General features: G+C 41.0%; 1 protein-coding gene across 1 annotated transcript in view; it reads left to right on the forward strand.

Moving 5' to 3' along the window:
• The window catches only part of atp9b (ATPase phospholipid transporting 9B), a 29,600-nt gene extending 22,085 nt beyond the window's left edge, over positions 1–7,515 (forward strand). The window contains exons 20-27 of the mRNA XM_086137594.1: positions 16–114; positions 649–883; positions 1,017–1,081; positions 1,177–1,332; positions 1,880–1,944; positions 2,487–2,653; positions 3,418–3,621; positions 4,203–7,515. Of these exons, the coding sequence (XP_085993720.1) occupies positions 16–114; positions 649–883; positions 1,017–1,081; positions 1,177–1,332; positions 1,880–1,944; positions 2,487–2,653; positions 3,418–3,621; positions 4,203–4,339 (1,128 nt within the window). The 3' untranslated portion in view covers positions 4,340–7,515. The remainder of the gene's footprint in view (positions 1–15; positions 115–648; positions 884–1,016; positions 1,082–1,176; positions 1,333–1,879; positions 1,945–2,486; positions 2,654–3,417; positions 3,622–4,202) is intronic.
• Positions 7,516–12,000: the final 4,485 nt, after the last annotated feature.

Below are 12,000 nucleotides of genomic sequence, written 5' to 3' on the forward strand. Positions count from 1 at the left end.
ATGATCCCCCCCCAGATCTGGATGTTGACCGGGGACAAGCTAGAAACTGCCACGTGCATCGCCAAAAGCTCTCATTTGGTCTCTAGAAACCAGGACATCCATCTTTTCCGACCGGTATGTGCTTGAAGTACACCTTAACTCCCGTAATGGTTTAAAAGAGACCTATATCTTGTTGTTCTACTTCTTCCTTTCATAACTTTGCTGCTGTGAATCGGGAATTTCTCCATTGCGAGACTAATAAAGGTTTTCTTATCTTATCTTATACTTCAGTGGTGCCTTTACTTGAGAGTTTAAATTTTTCCAGGACCGCGTTTGTATCCCCTGGCTCTCAAATCAACTGTTCCCATTGAATTGAATGGAAATGATACTAATTTGTACCAGCCCCCTACAAAAGAAATAATTGGTTAGTTTAAAAAATAAAAAACCCAAATAGAGAGAGAGTAGAGAAGACCAGACATTTTCGTTTGTGGAGGCAACACTTCAACACAGTCCCACATTAATTAGTGGAAATTTTCATGCAGCCATTTTTGCTCCAATTACCATCATCCATATTTTAGGTTCATCCTGGATTTCATGTGAAATCCCTGCGTGCTAACTTTTATGTGAGGAGTCAACAGTATGCGTGTGAATGCGCTTGTCCCCGTTCAGGTGACAAACCGAGGGGAGGCCCACCTTGAGCTCAACGCCTTCCGCAGGAAGTACGACTGCGCACTGGTCATCTCGGGCGACTCCCTGGAGGTGTGCCTGCGCTACTACGAGCACGAGTTTGTGGAGCTGGCGTGCCAGTGTCCCGCCGTGGTGTGCTGTCGCTGCTCGCCCACGCAGAAGGCCCAGATCGTCACGCTGCTCCAGCAGCACACCGCCAATAGGACCTGTGCCATTGGTGAGCCAGGCCTCACAAATGCCGCGATGACCTATTTATGTCCTCTATGGGTGGGAGCCAAAGCGAGCTTTATTATTACCTTTTTAATTTCGATTTCTTTGTTGTTCATGCGTTTTGATTTTGTGTGCAACAGGTGACGGCGGAAATGACGTAAGCATGATCCAGGCTGCCAACTGCGGGATTGGAATCGAAGGAAAGGTAAATGTCATCCGACAAGAAACTCTGCATCCATTTGTGCCATTTAGCTTTTTTCTTTTCGGGGGGGGTGGCACTTATTTTGTTGATTCGAACAGGAAGGCAAGCAGGCGTCGCTGGCGGCCGACTTCTCTATCACGCAGTTCAAACACATCGGCCGCCTCCTCATGGTGCACGGCAGGAATAGCTACAAGCGCTCAGCAGCCCTGGGGCAGTTTGTCATGCACAGAGGAATGATCATCTCCGCCATGCAGGTACACTGAGGGTCCCGTCCCGTCTTTGTCATTCTTTTATCTGCTGCTTTTGAAGTCTGATGATGTCTAAATTCCATTAAAAAAAATACAATTTAATAATTAACTCATTCAGTACCAGCCAATTCTGGACCAAGTTTGAAAAGACGTTTAAAAACGTCTTTGGGAGTGAATGAGTTAACAAGCCTACTCTAATAAATAAAATGACTCACGGAATTGAAAAATTCAAAATGAAATAAATACTAACGAGAATGAAAAATCCAAAAGTAATATAACCCTGGCCATAGCTTGGAAATGGCAGATCTTTACCCTACTTAAGCCTACACGTCATGGGTGGTGAAACTCTTTGTATGGGGGGTGGGGGACTATGGCAAAATTTGTAAGGAGCTTGCTCACAAACAAATATTCAGGAATGAACACCCTACGAGCTAATTTCACACATGATGGGTGGCCAGGCTCTCCAAAGAAGCAAACAATTTAAAAGTAACTTTTTTTATACTCTGTCCCCATGAACATCGACATTTGACTTTTTTTTTTTTTTTCACTTTAGGCTGTCTTCTCCTCCATATTCTATTTTGCTTCTGTTCCCTTGTATCAAGGATTCCTCATGGTTGGGTATGTCTCTTTTTCATCTTTATAGCATTCCGCAGTTCTCTACATTACATTTTGATTTTGATTTTGATTTTTTCTGGTACGTCTATCATGTGTTATGGTGGAAATGTCCAGTTTACAGCAATCGTTTGTACGGTACACTTAAGTGCACTTGCATGTGGGGGTCACTTCAGCGGTTTACTGAAAACCAGGAGTACGTCATCTCAATGAGCACACTTACACAGTAACACCCAGTAAATTAATTAAGGTACCACGTTAATCCGTAGCGCCTTTTCTGACAGTGGCACAGTTCTCCAAATAAAAATACTCCCAGTTGAAGTTGACTATGAAACTGTTGACACACATAACCAAAGAAAATGAATCATTGAGCCAAACACCAAATTGTTCAACTAAACCATATAATTGTGTCTAACAATAGTATACGAGCTTAATGCTAACACGTAATTTAATATGCAATAAATGGACTAATGAAATTAGCATAGATGGTAAGGGTAATTTATGAATCTTTGAAGCAACACTTTGACTTTTTGAACTCCCACGTACAGTTACGCCACCATCTACACCATGTTCCCGGTGTTCTCGCTGGTCCTGGATCAGGACGTGAAGCCAGAGATGGCGCTGCTCTACCCGGAGCTCTACAAGGACTTGACCAAGGGCCGCTCGCTTTCCTTCAAGACCTTCCTGATCTGGGTTTTGGTTAGCGTGTATCAAGGTAACATGAAATTTCTCATTTACAGTGTCCGCCCCCCCCCCCCCCCATCTTAAAAGTCACTATCAGACTGTCTGTTTCTCAGTGTCTTAAATTTCTTCAATAGCTGTGTAATGGCTAAGCCGTCCAGCCAGTGGGAAAGAGCTGCGCTTCTGGTCAGACATGACAGACTGACAGCTCTGCCTTTTTTTTTTTTAATTAAAGGCCACTAGTGAGGGTGGGAGGCTGGATTTGAGGATGATATGGGATGGAGGAGGGCAAATATGAAGGGACAGACAAAGGCAGTTTATTACAGCGGTTGACCTGCCGGAATGTGCCGCATGATAAGTGATTATGTAATCCGTGGAGACTGTTAGCACTGCTTTGTGCTCCGTTTGCGCTCAATGAAAATTTAGCAACATACAGAAGCAATCAAATTGTATCGTGAACAAATCTGTACAATTGTAGTTTAGATTTTATTTTACACACACCTTTTTTATTTTATATACATTTCATTTGATGCTTTATTGGACTGTTTTTTTTTCCTTTTGTCCCTTTTTTGTCAGTGTTTTTTTCATGTAATTTCTAGTATTTTTGTCTATTATCGAATACGTCTTTATATAGAACTTTCAAATTGTCATTTAATATTTGTTGTCCTGCATATATGGTATAACATTTTATATTTTCTTTTACATTTTTTGTATTTTGTGTGTGTGTGCGCACGAGCTTGTATTGTTGCACGTTGTTCCGCGCTCACCGATTGTGGATTTTTTTCCCGTCGCCACCAGGGGGCATCCTGATGTACGGGGCCTTGGTGCTGTTCGAGTCGGAGTTTGTGCACGTGGTGGCCATCTCGTTCACGGCGCTCATCTTGACCGAGCTGCTCATGGTGGCGCTGACGGTGCGCATGTGGCACTGGCTCATGGTGGTGGCGGAGTTCCTCAGCCTGGGCTGCTACTTGGCCTCGCTCGCCTTCCTCAACGAGTACTTCGGTGAGAGACACCCGTCAATGTGTACACAAATTATGGGATGCCAGGAGGTATGTTAGGTATTAGCCAATAGTAAAGCAACTATTAATATGTTGCCTTCAGGAAACTGTGAGCTGCGAGCAGCAGCCCATACTGTATTTTTACTTTTCGTGTCTTGAAATTTCTTTCGTGATTAGAGGCAAGATTTTCCTGTTGAGGCGTTTGGTAACTTGAAAATTTCGTATGAAGAGACGTTCGTAAGTAGAGGTACCACTGGACTTATGTTTTAGTTCATGTGCACTTTATCTATTTTCGTGATTAATTTAGGCATCTATTTTAAATCGCTGTATCTTGTGAATATCATACTGATTATTTGAAATGGAAAAATACTTTGTGTATTTCACTTCATATGATTTTAATTGTATTTTATTCTTTGATTTGTAACTTAATTTTTTTGCAAAACATATTTTTATTCATTTAGATTCCTTAACTAATAATAAATTCAACCATTTTGTATTTTTAAGACAATATCTTTGCTGTAATGTACCACATGTGACTGTAACTTTTCTGTTTTTAAGTCTTATTGGTTGTGTGTGTTTCATCAGACTTGAGGTTTATCACCACGTGGCCTTTTATTTGGAAGGTGTCGTCCATCACACTGGTCAGCTGCCTGCCGCTTTACATCATTAAGTACCTCAAGCGGAAATTCTCGCCATCCAGCTACTCCAAACTGGCCTCCTGAGACACACGGAAGCCATCTTGTCATCAACTTTCACACACTTTTTTTTTCTTTTCTTTTCACCGCTGCAACTCCTCACTGCTGGATGTGGAGGTCAGTAATGATGTTTTTATTTTTTTGATTGATATCTCTTGAGACTTGTTGTGATTACTTGAATGGAACGAGCACAAAAAAATTAAAAATGGTCTTTTCACACATTAAAATGGCCGCCGAGAGGGGAGTGCACATTTCAAAGGTCCTAAAGTGTAATTTGTAGACTTTTGTATACATTTTTTAGGTGTTAATTTTACTCTTTGCACTCAGGGATGTCTGGAATGAGTTTTATCATTTACGGCATCCCTGTTTGCATCTCTGCCTGCACATATTGTATTTAAAGTGTTTAAAAAAACAAGAAAAGAAAAACGTACCAGGCAATATGTAGAAAAGGACGAACAAAAAGTGGTGTTTTTTTTTTTTAAGTGTTCCCAAAAGTTTATATATCTGCTGTCGTTTCAGAATATAGAATTTTTATTTTTATTACAAGTCCAGCACTGCAAATTCAAACCGTGTCGCTGCTAAATATGGTGTTTAATTTTCCATTTGAGATTACAGAAAAAAATGTACATGCTGAAAACATTCCTGGTTTTGAAATTCTCTTTGCAGTGTCGCCATTTGGCCACTAGATGGAGAACAAACACCAAATATTTGACAGACAACAGAGCCTTCATTTTTGTTGACCAAATTGAGCAGGAATATAATTATAAAGGGGGAAATAACTCTTATTGCCATATTTGGGCTCAAGAATACACTTGAACATACTTTTTCTTATGTATGTTGACTTCCAAATTCTAGCTGTCAAACTAACTTTTATAGGCTGCATTCCAAGGAACAGACTTTCTAAATCTTTCACCAAAGTGATATTAAAGCAAATATATAAAGTGTAAACAAGCCACTTGCCCTGGATATTGTAAACATGCTTCATACAGTATAAAAAATCAATGTAATTCAGCCACACAGGCAGTTCATTTATGATGTGAAGTCATCTTTAGTAGACGTGTCTGGTACGTGATGTCATCTTTACCGGACGTCTCCATAAAATGAAGTGAAAGAAAAGCGCCGCCTCAGTTCCCAATAATTCCGCCACCTCCCGCATCACTCCTCTGTTGATAGAAAATGATTTTAAAGAATGAGCCCCTATACATTGGATCATATTTTTACTTGCGTAAACACTGCCGTGTGACATCGTCTTATGCGTGTGTCACTTGGCGTTTTGTGCGCATACGTGTCCCATCACAGACGCGTTCAGTTACTATTAGTGGACGCATTTGTTTTTGTAACGCGAAAGACAGCATAAAAAGAGCAGATTGTTAAATAGTCTGTCTACTTGTGTTCCTGCATCCTTTGTGTTTAAATATCCGTTGCTTCAAGAAGCGTAACGCCGTCATCGATGCTACTTTCCTTAGCGCTCCAATCCGGTTTAGCATCGTATATTAGCATTCAGCTAGAAACATCCGATTGTGACGTGGTGTTAGGTTGAATATACGTGCGTAATTCTCGTTTCATGTTTTATTTTATTTTATGTATGGGAGCTTCTGGCAACAAACAAACTTCAGCCGTGGCTAGCTGATGCCACATACTTGTTAGCTAGCAGTATTTAAAAAAATAAAATGTCAGAGACAAACATTTCCAGACTTTCCTCCAAGGCAAGAAACTTCCCTCTTTCAATCTAAACCAAAAATATTTGCTTTACGTGAAGCTAACACTGCCGTAATTACAGGTTTCGCCTGTATACGCATGCGTAAAAAGTGGTGGGGGCGGAAGATGTGCTTAGCATGTAATCCAAAGCAGCCATGGGGCAAACAATGTGTAGCGCAATGTGTTATCAATTTGTGCAGAAAGAGGAGGAAGTAGTTTGCAGATGGATGCGGATGAACGTGATGGTCCGATGGCTTTTAACGCTTTGCGTCGACGTTTGTGACTTTGTGGCATGATGAGTCAAACCGTTCCTGATTTTGGCACTTTCTTCATGCTAAACCATTAGCCTGCTAGCGACAGCCCGCCTTGACACACACACACACACCACACACTCCATTTCACGCAGCCCACAATTGGGATGTAAAATTCACTGACACAGCACAACTGCAGATGCATGGAACATCTGTTGATTTTTTTTTTTCTCTCCCCTTCTGCTGCATGCGCTCGGATGATTTTTTTTTTTCTCTCAGCCAAAAATGGAGAGCTGCCATTATGCTATTATCCTATCTGGTTACAAAGCAGCAGCTAAAGTGGCCGCGCTGACCAAAAAGCGTACGCCGTCCGTCTTAGGCGCTCGCTATGAATACTAAGAAGAAGAAGAAGAAAATACAAGATAAAGTTACTGCTAATGATATTCCCTGAAAGACTCCATGAGGTGAAGTTTTAGCCCAGACCAGACCTCATTCTACGGGGGGCTTGGGTGAGGGTACATTTGTTTTATTTTCAACCTTGGCATCCATTTTTAAATACTTTTTTTTTTTTTTAATTTGTACTGCATAAATTGTAGATTTCAAATTCTATTTTATTGGTCTTTAAATTAGTGGATAATTCTTGCAACTACTAGCCTAGAGATACACAAATTTTCTTCCCCCCCACCCTACTTAAGTTGCTTTTTATATATTTGATCAGTTTTTAGGGTATTTAATCTTGCAATTACCACTTAAATACTTCATTTTAGATTTTTCGTGTTGCTTTCAAAACACATTTAATTTTGTTCTACAAGTATTTTACTTTTATTTCGTTTGCATTTTTTTTCAATTGCCAATCCGTACACTTATGTATTATGTTAATTGTCACCTTTTTGTTTCTTAAATAATTTCATAATTTTATGTTGTATGTCTATAATATGCACATAATGTATTTCCTATTTGAAATGTTAATTCACCACTATAACTGATTTATTTTTCCACTGATATATTTTACATTTTTATTTTTACATTTTGTAATTATTTTCTTTTCTTACATTTAATGCTTATTTTACCTATATATAATAAACATTTTGTTTGGAATGGATAAATCAAGTTATTTGGTGTAGTATTCTATTCACGGCAATATTTTGTTAATTTTAGATATTTATGTTGTGTACATGTATTACCTTTAGACTTTATTTTACTTTCTAACTACAGTTTTGAATGTGTATTTGTTATTAAATATAAATATCTACACTTCTGTTTTCATTTTTCTCATTTATATATTTTACCGTATGTATTTCACATCATGTTCATATTCTCATCATGATTTTACTTATTTGACATCAATACACCATTTTTGCAGTTATTTTCACGGCCACTTTTCCTATACTGCCCCCTGTTGACTCGGAGTGTGAATTGCAGCTCTTTTGCAAACCTTTCCATGTTTTCAAGTCCTCATTAACACGCATTTTGTTCATAACTTTAAACTCTGATGTCCATTATACGAACTCAATACTCTTCAAATGTGTGAGTCTGTGACACCCCCCCCCCCCCCCACTTTCCCCCCTCCCCCCTAAACTGTCATTCGTGGGAGTGAGTCACAAATTTGTCTGTTAACCACCTTGTGATGCCACCGCCGTGACACTTCTGCGATGTCGCGCTTGGAGCCTTCATACCATGCTCTTTGGAAGAGAGAGAAACAACAAAAAAAAAACAGGAAAGAAACCTCTCCCCCCAGGCTCCTCCCTGCCCTGGGCCGTTACCAGGCAGCGGCCTTCACAACAGGAAACTTGGGATTCCGTCATAGTGGCCGGAGAAAAAAGGAGAACATTGATGGGAGACAGGAAGTCTGAGCGCAGGAAAAAGAGCTGAGAAGTGAAGGGAGGTACGTTTAGCCAGCGAGCTAAATAAAAACGCAGTGGCTAAAACATGGCCTCCGCCAAGGCCCAACGGCACATGCCTCAATTTGGTCCTTAATCCTTTTTATGGAGAGAAATGAAGCAAACCGGTCAAAAATGCTAAGTTAATGTCACACATGCATTCTTTTTTTTTTTTTTTTCCATAATCTACTACCCTCACATCTTGCCCAAAATAGCCACGATCAGACGTTGCCAGTCATTTTTAAGATAAATTGGACCTTTTTGCTTTCTCTCACTTAATTTTGCTAAATTGAAGAAAATTAAATAATTTATAATCTGCTCTGAATTCAGAAAAATAGAACTTTATAATACTGTGCCTGCATTAAAAAAATACAATTATATATATATATATTACATAAAATGCGAAGACAAAAGCTGTGTGTGTTATTGTGCTGCTCCGACAGTGTCCCACCTGGGGGCAGTATAAAAAAAAAAAGATTTACGACCACTTTTCAGTAAGTTGCAATATTAATCGTTCTTCGCAGAGGAAAAGGAATGTATGCCTGTGAGTATTGTTTTCTGTCGACCTCTCTCTTTCACCGCATGACAACATGACACAAGTTGATGTACAATAGGATATATTGATATATTTAAAGAGATGAAATTGGAAACGACAAAATATGATAGAACTAGTTTCAATGCAATTGCATTAACAACTAAAACGGTGGGGGGGGGGGGGGAGCGGCGGCCTCCCTTCCCAACTTTTGACAATGGAAACCTTAACAAATCAGCACAGAAGGTCTTTTAAGGACTCGCTACTGTTATTATTCATAAATGAAAATACACATTTATGAAGGTCTTTTTTTTTTTTTCAGAGTTGCCAAGACAAGCAGGTCATGAGTCAGCAGCAGGGAAAGTAGAACTTTGCTTCTTGACACATGAAAACATGTTCCTTTCTGCTGGAGATACAAACCAGATTGTCAACGTTTTATTGTGCAGGGACACCCACTAAACGTTTTATTGTGGAGCGACACTCACCAATCTCACCGCAGTTGTCAGAAGCGGGGAACATTTTCGTGTTTGTCCAAATGCTTGAGGTCCAAAAGAAGCCCCTGCTTGGACAGTGAAGAACTTTTCAGAGACGCAGGAACATTGGAAGCGTGCAATTGAAATGGAAGTTGGCCAGTTTGGTTTTTAAACAGACATTTTAGTGGCAAATTGCAAGATTTTAAAGTTAGATGGAAAAAACAACAATTATCCAGCTACACTGGTTTTTCCGATACACACAAAACCGGGTCGACGTTTCTAGCAAAAGACACAAAGTCCAAGGGGCACCCGTGTCTGGAATTCTACTGAATGTCGGCCATTTTAGTTTGACGACCCCATTTAAAGGGCAAATTCCAAGGCTCAAAAGCTTGGGAAAAAAAGATATCGACCCAAGGCAGTCACACCGATTCGCATGAAATTTGGTGGAAATGTCCATCATTATGCAACGCACAAAAAGGTCTCAAGGACCCATGCACAGATAGAATAACTCGGCCATTTTGTTTTGAAGAGGCTATATTTTCTGTGAAACCCAGAGCTTGGATGTTCAACAAACAAAAACAAATCTCCCAACACAATTTTCACAGATCAACTTCAAATTTGGCAGTCATGTCTACAATAACAGGGTGAACAAATTAGTGTCAAGGCCCCCCTGCTTGGAATTAAACAGGAAGTCAGCCGTTTTAGGTGAAATCCGACTTGGGGGAATTCTAGTTCATCATTTTGAGGCGTCACTGTGAAAATGGGGCCACAAGGAATTCTTGGCTACTATTGTTATTGTGCCATCGCATGTTCGGTTTCTGCGTCTCGGGACCCTTGTGGTCTGTGGTGGCAGTTGCCATGCCGACTAAGTGACGATCACCCCAACTCCCTCATCAAAGAGTGCCGGCGTTATTTATGAAGACCGCACCAGTGTTTACTGCTGCCCGTTTGATTTACCCACGCGGACCCCAACCACGCAAACGCCCACCCCCCTAACCTCAACCCCCAATTTCTTTTCCATGAGGTCGATGAAATGACAATTGCCCTTTGAGGGGACGAACAAAGTTTTATGTAAGAGGAGATGCGCTCAATTGCCAAATAAGGGCGAGGCAAATCATTTTTATACGTTTTGCTGTTAGCCAAATGAGCTTAAGTAGCGTGACGACATCAGGAAAAATACGGCAATGTCACTCTGGGGGAACAACAATCCGATACGTGTCAAAGCTAGCTGACTGAAGGTCAAGGTCAAGGTCATCTTTATTGTCAAATATGCTTTATGTATGACATGCAGCATAGATGAAATTTCTTCCTCTCAATCCTCAGTGCAAATATGCTGTGCATTAAACACACACAGCTAAGCTAAGATAGCAGCTACACTGTATAAAAAGACTATGTAATCTGAATAGTATAAACAGTAGAGTAATCCCTCGTTTATCGTGGTTAATGGGGGCCAAAACCACGCTCGATAAACGAAAATCCGCGAAGTAGCGACCAATTAACATATACATTTAAAAAAAAAAAGCCCCACGTGGGCCTTTGCACTTGAGCAGAGCGCACTAACACACACACACACACACACAGGCCAGATCCCGTGTGTGCAGCAGACGTGTTTATGATTAGCCAATTAAGGATGATTAGACAATTAAGGATGGAAGAGACCTGCTTTTGCTCTTATAAGCCTCTCTCTCTCTCAGCCACAGGCACGGCGCAACGCACACACTAGCAGCATCGTAAAGAACACTTAGAAACCGATTAAAGATCAAAGAGTAACCCACACGATATATATATATTTTTTATGAATATGTTTGAAAAAATCCGCGATGCACCGAAGCCGTGATAAACGAACCGCGAAATAGCGAGGGATCACTGTATACTGTTGACAATATAAACAGCATAAACTGGAGTAAAAGGAATCTTGACATGCAAAATCACACTGTTCTTCTCCAATCCTCTAGTTTGAGCGCCGTCTAAACTAGTGAGTAGAAGCTCCCGTATTGGCAGCATTATTTTTCTGGTGATCGCCAAGGTTTCAGCGAAATCAGTTGTCGGTTTTGAGTATTCCAATCGAAACAAAATTCCGTTTGGTATTAAGAATTTGGATTTTAACTTATATTACTGTTTCAGACCCCAGTGTGTGTGTGTGTGTGTGTGTGTGTATATATATATATATATAGGCGGCCCGGTAGTCCAGTGGTTAGCACGTCGACTTCACAGTGCAGAGGTACCAGGTTCAATTCCAGCTCCGGCCTCCCTGTGTGGAGTTTGCATGTTCTCCCCGGGCCTGCGTGGGTTTTCTCCGGGTACTCCGGTTTCCTCCCACATTCCAAAAACTTGCATGGCAGGCTGATTGAACGCTCTAAATTGTCCCTGGGTGTGAATGTGAGCGTGGATGGTTGTTCGTCTCTGTGTGCCCTGCGATTGGCTGGCAACTGATTCAGGGTGTCCCCGCCTACTGCCCGAAGACAGCTGGGATAGGCTCCAGCACCCCCGTGACCCTAGTGAGGATCAAGCGGTTCAGAAAATGGATGGATGGATGGATATATATATATATATTTTTTTTTAAACGATGTGGTTGAATTGTGCACTGACCTTCAGGAATAGCGAGTCAAAGTCACCACCCGAGAGCAAAAGAACCACTTAGAGCTGGTCCCAACCGGTGGAAGCGGATCCAGCAGTTTGACCGCAGCGAGCGTCCTCTAGGCGCGACCCACGCGGGATCCTGCGTTCATGCATGTGCTCGGCGTGTCAAATGACGGGGTGCGTAGGGTATATAAAAGACTTAGATATTTTTATAATGGCGGCATCCATAATGATGCGTTTGGCCGGCCCGCAGGCTCACGTGACCTTCCTGACG

This window comes from Hippocampus guttulatus, chromosome 18 (genome assembly GCF_054856545.1).
Source record: "Hippocampus guttulatus isolate MCC_2025c chromosome 18, RoL_Hgut_1.0, whole genome shotgun sequence".
Lineage (NCBI taxonomy): Eukaryota > Metazoa > Chordata > Actinopteri > Syngnathiformes > Syngnathidae > Hippocampus > Hippocampus guttulatus.